General features: G+C 52.1%; 1 protein-coding gene across 3 annotated transcripts in view; it reads right to left on the bottom strand.

Annotated features, from left to right (window-relative positions):
• Positions 1 to 12,093, bottom strand: part of LOC139267496 (dynein axonemal heavy chain 6-like) — a 729,921-nt gene that overhangs the window by 323,814 nt on the left and 394,014 nt on the right. For all 3 annotated transcript variants that reach the window (XM_070885895.1, XM_070885898.1, XM_070885896.1), the window contains 2 exons: positions 10,995 to 11,158; positions 9,116 to 9,312 (listed from right to left, as the gene is read on the bottom strand). In XM_070885895.1, the coding sequence (XP_070741996.1) occupies positions 9,116 to 9,312; positions 10,995 to 11,158 (361 nt within the window). The remainder of the gene's footprint in view (positions 1 to 9,115; positions 9,313 to 10,994; positions 11,159 to 12,093) is intronic.

Genomic DNA, 12,093 nt, shown 5'->3' with positions numbered 1-12,093 from the left:
GGCCCAGCGTCGGCGGCAGTCGGGAGCAGCATCGAGGAGGTGCGTGGAGAGGCCTATAAAAGGCACAGCAGGGAGTCCGGGGCCCAGCGTCGGGAGCAGTCAGGAGCAGCATCGAGGAGGTGCGTGGAGAGGTCTATAAAAGGCGTGACTTGTGCAGCTACAGGGAGAAGGCACAAAGAAGTAGAAAGAAATCAAAAGGTGACGTCACAGCCAAGAGGGTAAGTGATTGGCTGGTGATTGGTGAGTAGTTTTTCTTTTTTCTCTTCTATATCAGTGAGTAACTTTTAACATTGTTGTTGCCAATTTAAGTGTATCTAAGGGTGAAGTCATGGCAGGACAGGTCGGTCACGTAATATGCTCCTCCTGCACCATGTGGGAACTCAGGGACGACGCCAGTGTTCCTGACGACTACAGCTGCGGGAAGTGTGTCCACCTCAAGCTCCTGACAGACCGCGTTGCGGAGTTGGAGCTGAGGGTGGATTCACTCTGGAGCATCCACGATGCTGAGAATGACGTGAGTATCACGTGTAGCGAGTTGGTCGTACCGCAGGTGAAGGGTCCACAGCCAGATAGGGAATGGAAGACCAGCAGGAAGAGCAGTGCAAGGAAGGTAGTGCAGGGGTCCCCTGTGGTCATCCCACTGCAAAACAGATACACCGCTTTGAGTGCTGTTGAGGGGGATGACTCATCAGGGGAGGGCAGCAGCAGCTGAGTTCATGGCACCATGGCTGGCTCTGCTGCACAGGAGGGCAGGAAAAAGAGTGGGAGCGCAATAGTGATTGGGGATTCAATTGTGATGGGAATAGATAGGCGTTTCTGCGGCCGCAACCAAGACTCCAAGATGGTATGTTGCCTCCCTGGTGCAAGGGTCAAGGATGTCTCGGAGCGGGTGCAGGACATTCTAAAAAGGGAGGAAGATCAGCCAGTTGTCGTGGTGCACATTGGTACCAACGACATAGGTAAAAAAAGGGATGAGGTCCTACGAAACGAATTTAAGGAGCTAGGAGCTAAATTAAAAAGTAGGACCTCAAAAGTAGTAATCTCGGGATTGCTACCAGTGCCACGTGATATTCAGAGTAGGAATCGCAGGATAGCGCAGATGAATACGTGGCTTGAGTAGTGGTGCAGCAGGGAGGGATTCAAATTCCTGGGGCATTGGAACCGGTTCTGGGGGAGGTGGGACCAGTACAAACCGGACGGTCTGCACCTGGGCAGGACCGGAACCAATGTCCTAGGGGGAGTGTTTGCAAGTGCTGTTGGGGAGGATTTAAACTAATATGGCAGGGGGATGGGAACCAATACAGGGAGACAGAGGGAAACAAAAAGGAGGCAAAAGCAAAAGACAGAAAGGAGATGAGGAAAAGTGGAGGGAAGAGAAACTCAAGGCAAAGAACAAAAAGGGCCACTGTACAGCAAAATTCTAAAAGGACAAAGGGTGTTAAAAAAACAAGCCTGAAGGCTTTGTGTCTTAATGCAAGGAGTATCCGCAATAAGGTGGATGAATTAACTGTGCAAATAGATGTTAACAAATATGATGTGATTGGGATTACGGAGATGTGGCTCCAGGATGATCAGGGCTGGGAACTCAACATCCAGGGGTATTCAACATTCAGGAAAGATAGAATAAAAGGAAAAGGAGGTGGGGTAGCATTGCTGGTTGAGGAGCAAATTAAGGCAATAGTTCGGAAGGACATTAGCTTGGATGATGTGGAATCTATCTGGGTAGAGCTGCAGAATACCAAAGGGCAAAAAACGTTAGTGGGAGTTGTGTACAGACCTCCAAACAGTAGTAGTGATGTTGGGGAGGGCATCAAACATGAAATTAGGGGTGCATGCAATAAAGGTGCAGCAGTTATAATGGGTGACTTTAATATGCACATAGATTGGGTTAACCAAACTGGAAGCAATACGGTGGAGGAGGATTCCTGGAGTGCATAAGGGATGGTTTTTTAGACCAATATGTCAAGGAACCAACTAGGGGGGAGGCCATCTTAGACTGGGTGTTGTGTAATGAGAGAGAATTAATTAGCAATCTCGTTGTGCGAGGCCCCTTGGGGAAGAGTGACCATAATATGGTGGAATTCTGCATTAGGATGGAGAATGAAACAGTTAATTCAGAGACCATGGTCCAGAACTTAAAGATGGGTAACTTTGAAGGTATGAGGCGTGAATTGGCTAGGATAGATTGGCGAATGATACTGAAGGGGTTGACTGTGGATGGGCAGTGGCAGTCATTTAGAGACCGCATGGATGAACTACAACAATTGTACATTCCTGTCTGGCGTAAAAATAAAAAATGGAAGGTGGCTCAACCGTGGCTATCAAGGGAAATCAGGGATAGCATTAAAGCCAAGGAAGTGGCATACAAATTGGCCAGAAATAGCAGCGAACCCGGGGACTGGGAGAAATTTAGAACTCAGCAGAGGAGGACAAAGGGTTTGATTAGGGCAGGGAAAATGGAGTACGAGAAGAAGCTTGCAGGGAACATTAAGACGGATTGCAAAAGTTTCTATAGATATGTAAAGAGAAAAAGGTTAGTAAAGACAAATGTAGGTCCCCTGCAGTCAGAATCAGGGGAAGTCATAACGGGGAACAAAGAAATGGCGGACCAATTGAACAAGTACTTTGGTTCGGTATTCACTGAGGAGGACACAAACAACCTTCCGGATATAAAAGGGGTCGGAGAGTCTAGTAAGGAGGAGGAACTGAGGGAAATCCTTATTAGTCGGGAAATTGTGTTGGGGAAATTGATGGGATTGAAGGCCGATAAATCCCCAGGGCCTGATGGACTGCATCCCAGAGTACTTAAGGAGGTGGCCTTGGAAATAGTGGATGCATTGACAGTCATTTTCCAACATTCCATTGACTCTGGATCAGTTCCTATGGAGTGGAGGGTAGCCAATGTAACCCCACTTTTTAAAAAAGGAGGGAGAGAGAAAACAGGGAATTATAGACCGGTCAGCCTGACATCGGTAGTGGGTAAAATGATGGAATCAATTCTTAAGGATGTCATAGCAGTGCATTTGGAAAGAGGTAATATGATAGGTCCAAGTCAGCATGGATTTGTGAAAGGGAAATCATGCTTGACAAATCTTCTGGAATTTTTTGAGGATGTTTCCAGTAGAGTGGACAAGGGAGAACCAGTTGATGTGGTATATTTGGACTTTCAGAAGGCTTTCGACAAGGTCCCACACAAGAGATTAATGTGCAAAGTTAAAGCACATGGGATTGGGAGAAGTGTGCTGACATGGATTGAGAACTGGTTGTCAGACAGGAAGCAAAGAGTAGGAGTAAATGGGGACTTTTCAGAATGGCAGGCAGTGACTAGTGGGGTACCGCAAGGTTCTGTGCTGGGGCCCCAGCTGTTTACACTGTACATTAATGATTTAGACGAGGGGATTAAATGTAGTATCTCCAAATTTGCGGATGACACTAAGTTGGGTGGCAGTGTGAGCTGCGAGGAGGATGCTATGAGGCTGCAGAGCGACTTGGATAGGTTAGGTGAGTGGGCAAATGCATGGCAGATGAAGTATAATGTGGATAAATGTGAGGTTATCCACTTTGGTGGTAAAAACAGAGAGACAGACTATTATCTGAATGGTGACAGATTAGGAAAAGGGGAGGTGCAAAGAGACCTGGGTGTCATGGTACATCAATCATTGAAGGTTGGCATGCAGGTACAGCAGGCGGTTAAGAAAGCAAATGGCATGTTGGCCTTCATAGCGAGGGGATTTGAGTACAGGGGCAGGGAGGTGTTGCTACAATTGTACAGGGCCTTGGTGAGGCCACACCTGGAGTATTGTGTACAGTTTTGGTCTCCTAACCTGAGGAAGGACATTCTTGCTATTGAGGGAGTGCAGCGAAGGTTCACCAGACTGATTCCCGGGATGGCGGGACTGACCTATCAAGAAAGATTGGATCAACTGGGCTTGTATTCACTGGAGTTCAGAAGAATGAGTGGGGACCTCATAGAAACGTTTAAAATTCTGACGGGGTTAGACAGGTTAGATGCAGGAAGAACGTTCCCAATGTTGGGGAAGTCCAGAACCAGGGGTCACAGTCTAAGGATAAGGGGTAAGCCATTTAGGACTGAGATGAGGAGGAATTTCTTCACCCAGAGAGTGGTGAACCTGTGGAATTCTCTACCACAGAAAGTTGTTGAGGCCAATTCACTAAATATATTCAAAAAGGAGTTAGATGAAGTCCTTACTACTAGGGGAATCAAGGGGTATGGTGACAAAGCAGGAATGGGGTACTGAAGTTGCATGTTCAGCCATGAACTCATTGAATGGCGGTGCAGGCTCGAAGGGCCGAATGGCCTACTCCTGCACCTATTTTCTATGTTTCTATGTTTCTATGTTTCAGGGCAGTCTGTGAACCGCAGCCTCGTTTGGTCCAGGTGCTTTCTGCAAATTTGTCCATTGTCTAGTTTGACTACAAACACCCTACTCCCTTCTTTAGCTATCACCGTGCCCGCAATCCACTTGGGACCATGTCCACAGTTTAGCACATACACAGGGTCATTCAGATCAATTTCCCGTGACACAGTGGCGCGACCATCGTTTACATTTTGTTGCTGCCGCCTGCTCTCTACCTGATCATGCAGGTTGGGGTGAACCAGCGAGAGTCTGGTTTTAAGTGTCCTTTTCATGAGTAGCTCAGCCGGGGGCACTCCTGTGAGTGAGTGGGGTCTCATGCGATAGCTGAGCAGTACTCGGGACAGGCGGGTTTGGAGTGAGCCTTCTGTGACTCGTTTGAGGATCTGTTTGATGGTTTGTACTGCCCGCACTGCCTGCCCATTGGAGGCTGGTTTAAACGGGGCCGAGGTGACATGTTTGATCCCATTGCGGGTCATGAATTCTTTAAATTCGGCACTGGTGAAACATGGCCCGTTGTCACTGACCAGTATGTCAGGCAGGCCGTGGGTGGCAAACATGGTCCTCAGGCTTTCAATGGTGGCGGTGGCGGTGCTTCCCGACATTATTTCACATTCAATCCATTTTGAAAAATCATCCACCACCACCAGGAACATTTTACCGAGAAACGGGCCCGCATAGTCGCCATGGATCCTCGACCATGGTCTGGAGGGCCAGGACCACAAACTTAGTGGTGCCTCTCTGGGCACGTTGCTCAACTGAGCACATACGCTGCAATGCCGTACACAGGACTCTAAGTCAGAGTCGATACCGGGCCACCATACGTTGGATCTGGCTATCGCTTTCATCATTACTATACCCGGGTGTGTGCTGTGGCGCTCTGAGATGAACGTCTCCCTGGCCTTTTTGGGTAGCACCTCGCGATTACCCCACAACAGGCAGTCTGCCTGAATGGACAGCTCGTCCTTTCGCCGCTGGAACGGCTTGATTAGCTCTTGCATTTCAACGGGGATGCTGGCTTTTTACTTGGGACAGCAGAGGATCTTGGCTGATCCAAGTCCTAATCTGGCAGGCCGTGACAGGTGATTTATCATTTTCAAACGCTTCCATGACCATTAACAAGTCTGTGGGCTGCACCATCATCAACAAGTTTGCAGGCTGCGCCATTTCCACCCCCGTGGCGGGCAATGGTAGCCAACTGAGAGCATCCGCACAGTTCTCGGTGCCTGGCCTGTGGCGGATGGTATAGTTATACGCTGATAGCGCGAGAGCCCGCCTTTGTATGTGGGCTGAGGCATTAGTATTTATAGCCTTGTTTACAGCGAACAGGAATGTGAGGGGCTTGTGTTCGGTTTCCAGCTCAAATTTGAGACCATACAGGTACTGTTGCATTTTCTTTACCCCGAACACACACGCTAATGCCTCTTTCTCAATCATGCTGTAGGCCCTCTCGGCCTTAGACAAGCTCCTGGAAGCATAGGCGACAGGTTGTAACTTCCCCACAACGTTAGCTTGTTGTAATACACACCCGACTCCGTACGACGACACATCACATGCTAGCACAAGTCTTTTACACGGGTTATACACTACAAGCAGCTTGTTGGAGCATAAAATGTTTCTGGCTTTCTCAAAAGCAATTACTTGTTTTTTTCCCCATACCCAGTTCTCACCTTTACGCAATAACACGTAGGGGCTCTAAGAGGGTGCTTAACCCCGGTAGGAAGTTACCAAAATAGTTGAGGAGTCCCAGGAACGACGGCAGCTCCGTGATGTTCTGTGGCCTGGGCGCGTTCCTGATAGCCTCTGTCTTGGCGTCTGTGGGCCGAATGCCGTCCGCCGCGATCTTTCTCCCCAAAAACTCCACTTCTGTTGCTAGGAAGACGCATTTAGACCTCATCAGCTGCAGCCCTATGCGATCCAGTCGCTGGAGGACCTCCTCCAGGTTTTGTAGGTGCTCGGCGGTGTCCCGACCCATGACCAATATGTCGTCCTGAAAGACCACCGTGTGTGACACCGAATTGAGTAGGCTCTCCATGTTTCTCGGGAAGATCGCTGCAGCCGACCGAATTCCAAACGGGCATCTGTTGTAGATGAACAGTCCCTTGTGCGTGTTGATGCAGGTCAGGCCCTTCAAAGACTCCTCCAGCTCCTGCGTCATGTAGGCTGAAGTCAGGTCGAATTTGGTGAACGTCTTGCCTCCTGCCAGCGTTGCAAATAGGTCGTCTGCTTTAAGTAGCGGGTATTGGTACTCATCGAGAAACGATTAATAGTTACTTTATAATCGCCGCAAATCCTGATCATGCCATCACTTTTGAGTACTGGAACAATCGGGCTGGCCCACTCGCTGAATTCCACTGGGGAGATGATGCCCTCGCGTTGCAGCCTGTCCAGCTCGATTTCCACTCTCTCCCTCGTGAGGTACTGCTCGCGCCTTGTGGTGAATGGGTCGTGCCTCTGGGACCAAGTGGATCCGCACCTTCACCCCGGAAAAGTTTCCAATGCCTGGCTCAAAAAGGGAAGGAGATTTGTTAAGAACCTGGGTACATGAGGCCTCAGCGACATGTGATAGCGCCCGGATGTCATCCCAGTTCCAGCGGATTTTGCCCAGCCAGCTCCTTCCAAGCAGTGTGGGGTCATCACCCGGGACAATCCAGAGTGGCAGTTCGTGCACCGTGCCCTCGTAGGTGACCTTGACCATGGCGCTGCCCAGGACAGTGATGAGCTCTTTGGTGTACGTTCTCAGTTTCGTGTGGATGGGGCTCAGGGCTGGTCTGAATGCCTTGTTACACCACAGTCTCTCAAACATCTTTTTACTCATGATGGATTGGCTAGCGCCAGTGTCCAGTTCCATGGCTACAGGTAAGCCATTCAATTTTATGTTTAGCATTATAGGTGGACATTTCGTCGAAAATGTGTGCACTCCGTGTACTTCAGCATCTGTTTCCTCTCTCTGAGGCTCGAAATTGCTTTGATCCACCATGGACCGATCTTCCTCTGCCATGCGGTGGTTAGCAGGTTTTGCAGAGCTTGCAGCTTGTCTGCAAGCTCATTGGAGGTGTCCCATTGTTCCATAGCTCTTGCAAACATACCCTTTGAAGCGGCATGAATAGGCTGAATGGAAGCCTCCACAACACCAACAAGGTATGAATTGCCTTGCATTCATCCTTTGTTGCGGACTCTGAGTCATCTGGGTCACCTGAGGCCTGCTGGCAGTTGCAGACTCGTGGTTTCTGCCCTGTACATTTCTGCTCGCAAACCCAGTTCCAGTTAATTCATGAACATTGCTAGCACTTGTGTGCTGAGAGATTTCTTTGGTGTTATCACTGGTGGACATAAACGCCTGTGCTATCGCAATGGCCTAACTGAGGGTCGGTGTCTCTACAGTCAAAAGTTTTCATAGGATGGTCTTGTGGCCAATGCCCAGTACAAAAAAGTATCTGAGCATCTGCTCCAGGTAGCCATCAAGCTCACATTGTCCTGCAAGTCGCCTTAGCTTGGCGACATAGCTCGCCACTTCCTGACCTTTAGATCGCTGGCACGTGTAGAACCGATAACTCCTTCGAGTTAAGATGCTCCCGAACCAGTGTACACAGCTCCTCATATGACTTATCTGTGGCTTTCACCGGAGCCAGAAGATTCTTCATGAGGCTGTAGGTCGGTGCCCTGCAGACTGTGAGGAGGACCGCTCTCCTTTTTGCAGCGCTTCCTTCTCCGTCCAGCTCGTTGGCTACAAAGTACGACATAGGCTTCCCAGTCTTCACCCTCCGAGAACTTCTCCAGGATGCCCACAGTTTGCTGCATCTTTGCGTTGGATTCGTATTCTCATCGCCAGTTATTGTGTTCCTAACACAGATGAGACTGCACACAGGGAGGTTAAAATAACAGTGACCTCAGTCTTTATTTAAGACACTCCTTAGGGGCCGGCTTATATACAGTGCTCCCAACGGATGCTGGAATCTCTTGGGACTTCAGGGGATGCACTCCCTGGTGGCGGACCATGGGTGTGCATGCTTTACAGATACACAACAGGCTGCACACATGTGCGTGCAGCCCAATGGCCTCCAACAGTGCCGCCATCTAGTGGCTAGTGATCCCAAAAGTACATACATGACAGGAATGCTTTGCATCAGTGTCCCTGGGGTGAGGAGGGGAAAATGTATGTCTGTGTTATCAGCCGGTTAGGATAGCACTGGGTTAGACTGTTCAGTCAGGAAAGACTGTACACGCTGGGCTCATTTCTCTAGAAAAGAGAAGGTAGAGGGGTGACCTATTAGGAGGTCTTTAAGATTGTGGAATGATTTGAACTCTTTCATAATCTTAAAAACATCTATCGGGTCCACCTCTCATCCTTCTCCTTGCTAGAGAAAATAGTCGCAACCTGTGAAATCTTTCCTGATAGTTATAATCTCAGTTCTGGTATCATCCTTGTAAATATTTTTTCCCCAGTGTCTCTCAATCCTTTTTATAAAATGGAGACCAGAACTGTGCACAGCACTCCATGTGTGGTCTAACCAAGGTTTGAGACAAGATTAACATAACTTCTCTGCTTTTCAATTCTATCACTCCAGAAATGTACTGCAGTGCTTGGCTTGCTTTGTTATGGCCTTATTAATCTGCATCGCTGCTTTTTGTGAGCTGTGTATGTGCACCCGCAGAGCCCTCTGCTCATCGGCCCCTGTATGTGCTGCAAACTCTCTGTAACTCGATGTCGGATGGCCCAGCATTGTTCAGTAGCTTACCTGCCAAAGCTTGGGCCTCTTGGCACTGATCAAGGCGTTGTACATCTCCTCGAGGGCATCGGTCAGGATGATCTGTCCCTTCACCCCGAGGCACAGGGAGCGGAGGGAGGAGCAAACCACGGACAGCAGCTGGTTAAAGCGATGGATCTCCTGCCGCAAAATGGTCAGCAGTGCCGAGTTCCCCAAGCAATCGTAACCTGGTGAAGGTGAGGGAACGGAGAATGAGGAAAGCAGTAATGTGATCGAACCGGAGAAAGGAAGGGGGTGAAATCCCCCGAGGCAGCGGCACGCTCAATGGGCGGCAGCAAACCGCTGGCCCATTGGCACAACACGGCGTCTTCACTTCCGTTGTCTTCACACGAGTCCCGTGGGCCTTGCTGATTACTTGCGTTGACAGCACGGGTGGAAAAGGCCGCGAAAGCACCGTTAACGAGAAGGTCACGGCAAACGCGTATGGTCGGGGTGTGGTGGGGAGGGGAGCTCTGAGGAAATTAGGGAAGAGAGCCCAACTGGGCGTTGGCTGCCTGCCCCTCTGGGGTGAGCAGGCAGAAATTGATACCTGCTTTCACATTTCACCCACGGCTCAGTGGGCAGCACCCTAACACCTGGGTTCAAAATCCACGCCAGAGATCTGGGCATAAAATCCACGCTGACACTCTGAGTGCAGTACTGAGGGAGTGCTGCACTGTCGGAGGGGCAGTACTGAGGGAGTGCCGCACTGTCGGAGGGGCAGTACAGAGGGAGTGCTGCACTGTCGGAGAGGCAGTATTGAGGGAGTGCTGCACTTGCCTGAGGGGCAGTATTGAGGGAGTGCTGCACTGTCGGCGGGGCAGTACTGAGGGAGTGCCGCACTGTCGGAGGGGCAGTACAGAGGGAGTGCTGCACTGTCGGAGAGGCAGTATTGAGGGAGTGCTGCACTGTCTGAGGTGCAGTATTGAGGGAGAGCTGCACTGTTGGAGGGGCAGTACTGAGGGAGTGCTGCACTGTCGGAGGGGCAGTACTGAGGGAGCGCTGCACTGTTGGAAGGGCAGTACTGAGGGAGTGCTGCACTGTCGGAGGGGCAGTACTGAGGGAGTGCTGCACTGTCGGAGGGGCAGTACTGAGGGAGTGCTGCACTGTCGGAGGGGCAGTACTGAGGGAGTGCTGCACTGTCGGAGGGGCAGTACTGAGGGAGTGCTGCACTGTTGGAGGGGCAGTACTGAGGGAGTGCTGCACTGTCGGAGGGGCAGTACTGAGGGAGTGCTGCACTGTCGGAGGGGCAGTACTGAGGGAGTGACGCACTGTCGGAGGGGCAGTACTGAGGGAGTGCTGCACTGTCGGAGGGGCAGTACTGAGGGAGTGCTGCACTGTCGGAGGGGCAGTACTGAGGGAGTGCTGCACTGTCGGAGGGGCAGTACTGAGGGAGTGACGCACTGTCGGAGGGGCAGTACTGAGGGAGTGCTGCACTGTCGGAGGGGCAGTACTGAGGGAGTGCTGCACTGTCGGAGGGGCAGTACTGAGGGAGTGCTGCACTGTCGGAGGGGCAGTACTGAGGGAGTGTTTGTGTGACCTATCCTGAGGTTGTGAAAAGTGCGATAGAAATGCAAGTCTCTTGTTTTCTTTTTTCCTGTTTAAATACAAAAACACTGAGCAGGAACAAATAACAGAGCCTAACCACCACCAGGATAAGTGTAAAATCACTCCCTCTGGAAAGGGAGTTTGATTGGCCGTAATTAAATAAAATTGGGCTTCAGGAAGACATGGCAGTGAGAGGGGGTGCTGGTGCTGCTCACTAGTCAGTTTGGTCACTTTTTAATATGCACCTTACTGTCGCGTTGGGATGACGGCAGAGGAGGGAAGGATGGGCCCTACAAGCCAGGCAGCGAAGGCAGGGACTCACCCTTGACCGATTGAATGTGTGCTGCCCAGGAGGGCGACTCCAGCAGGCAGGCCAGGTCCATCAAGGCGCCATCTGATCGGCGGGCAGACTCCACCCTGTCAGGCAGCTTCTGCAGTAACCTCTCAGCTTTCTCCAACACAACCTCCTCTTGGCTCCTGTGGTCACTGAAAACCAACAAGCACACACGCAGTTTGCTCAGTCAGTGTATCAAACTGCTCAACTACTGTTCGATGGTGCACCAGGGATGTCCCACTGAGTAACACAACAGGGTGTTATCACTTAATATATACTGGCCTCTGACCCCTCACCCCTCTCCCCAGCCGGAGCCACCCCTCACCGACCTCTTATTACCTTCTCTCCCCACCCACCAACCTCCCCTCCCTAACCCCAAAATCACCCTCACTGGCCTCCTATCTTCCGACCCACAACCCCCATTCCCCCATCCCCCTCTCTGGCACACCCGACCTCCCAGCCACCCCTCTCCTCCCGAGCTCCATTCCCCTCCCCTCATTGACTCTTCTCCCTGACCCCAGCACCTGACCCTTCCCCCCGACCCACCTCCCAGGCCCCGACCCCCTCCCAGGCCCCGACCCTTCTCCCCGACCCCCTCCCAGGCCCCGAACCCCCTCCCCGGCTCCTGACCCACCTCCCCGACCCACCTTCCAGGCCCCGACCCCCTCCCAGGCACCGACCCCCTCCCAGGCCCCGAACCCCCTCCCCGGCTCCTGACCCACCTCCCCGACCCACCTCCCAGGCCCCGACCCCCTCCCAGGCCCCGACCCTTCTCCCCGACCCCCTCCCGGGCCCCGACCCCCTCCCAGGCCCCGACCCTTCTCCCCGACCCCCTCCCGGGCCCCGACCCTTCTCCCCGACCCCCTCCCGGGCCCCGACCCTTCTCCCCGACCCCCTCCCAGGCCCCGACTCTTCTCTCCGACCCACTCCCGGGCCCCGACTCTTCTTCCCGACCCCCTCCCGGGCCCCGACCCCCTCCCAGGCCCCGAACCCCCTTCCCGGCTCCTGACCCACCTCCCCGACCCACCTCCCAGGCCCCGACCCCCTCCCAGGCCCCGACCCTTCTCCCCGACCCCCTCCCAGGCCC

Source organism: Pristiophorus japonicus, chromosome 7 (genome assembly GCF_044704955.1).
Source record: "Pristiophorus japonicus isolate sPriJap1 chromosome 7, sPriJap1.hap1, whole genome shotgun sequence".
In the NCBI taxonomy this organism is placed as follows: domain Eukaryota; kingdom Metazoa; phylum Chordata; class Chondrichthyes; family Pristiophoridae; genus Pristiophorus; species Pristiophorus japonicus.
The sequence above is the reverse complement of the archived record's forward strand: the minus strand, read 5'-3'. Positions and strand labels throughout refer to the sequence as shown.